The 1,230-nt window shown below is 44.2% G+C and overlaps 1 protein-coding gene across 1 annotated transcript; it reads right to left on the bottom strand.

The window, feature by feature from the left end:
* Positions 1 to 360: 360 nt before the first annotated feature.
* Positions 361 to 612, bottom strand: LOC311045816 (mitochondrial import inner membrane translocase subunit Tim8 A-like; the record flags this gene model as incomplete). The annotated part of the gene is made up of 1 exon (XM_084057874.1): positions 361 to 612. The coding sequence occupies one exon, from the start codon at positions 610 to 612 to the stop codon at positions 361 to 363; it is 252 nt and encodes an 83-aa protein (XP_083914000.1).
* Positions 613 to 1,230: the final 618 nt, after the last annotated feature.

Raw genomic sequence — 1,230 nt, 5'->3', positions numbered from 1 at the left:
AAATGGGGGTCTGCGGGCTAATAAGCGTCAATTTGGGGGTCCATGACATGAAAACGTTTGAGAACCACGCTGCCCTGCCAAGGTAAAGAGCAGTAACTACGTTTTGTGACACGCCGACTTATTTTTGTATCCCAAAGGTCAAATTAGCCTTTGTGATTTTGGGGGATAAACAATTCCCTCAAGAACAGATGCACAATTAGTGTAATATCACTTATATGCCGATATCTCATTTGGCTGACCAGTTGAATCACTTTTAAACCCATTTTTCAGTGTTTTTTTTTTTTTTCGTAGTTACTGCTCTTTACCTTGGCAGGGCAGCACTGGTCTAATCAATGCACCGACTAGTCTAAACATAGCTTACTAGCCTCGACTCCCTCTCTGGGTCGGCTCCAGTCTGTTGAGGATGAACTGGCTGGTGTCGATGAATCGCTCCACACAGTTCACCAAACACACTTCTGTCCTGGAGTCCAGCTTCGGGCCAGGCTTGTCCACGCATTTTTTCCAGCAGACTTGGGTCATCTGGTGGACCAGCTGCTGGAAGCGTTGTTTCTGAGACTCTATCTCTATGAAGTCCTGCAGCTGGGGGTCCGCGGAGGGTCCTTTACCGTCCATCACTCAGTGGTACACAGGTTTATTTAGTTTATGAATGAGAATGGCTCAGTCAGTCCCTGACCTTCACGTGTGTAACAGTTACTCAGTGGGGGGTACACGGGAAGTGGTGACCTCACATATTGTGAATATTTATGTTCGTTTCTAGAACCTTCCTTTTATACTGGAAGTCAATGGAGGTCGGATTGTGCGGATACCTTGACCAAATATGGAGGTGCCTGACGTCATCCTACTGACATCATAGTACTGACGTAATAGCACTGATGCACATCATGAACTGGCTACATAATGTCCGAGATGCCGCGCCAATATTGGACCCTTCATGTCTTTTTCTAAATACGTAGACTGAGCCTGGTCACCATGTTGTAGCTATTATTTTGTCATTTTCTTCTACTTTCCTCACACACTGACTGATGATGTCCTTGTCTTGCCCTTCCTGACTAAAATGTGCATTTAGGTATTTGGTCTTAATAGGAGTATGCTGACGTTTGAGGAGCTTGTCTTTATAATAATAATATTCCTCATATTCATTTTTTCAAATATTTGCAACTGAGGAATTGTATTGGAGTTATCCAGGATCATTCCATGCTGGCCCCTTCCATGTCTGTGTTGGAGAAAGTT

Source organism: Gymnoscopelus microlampas (genome assembly GCF_963454915.1).
Source record: "Gymnoscopelus microlampas genome assembly, chromosome: 5".
Classification (NCBI taxonomy): domain Eukaryota; kingdom Metazoa; phylum Chordata; class Actinopteri; order Myctophiformes; family Myctophidae; genus Gymnoscopelus; species Gymnoscopelus microlampas.
This window is presented reverse-complemented; position numbering and strand designations above follow the sequence as displayed.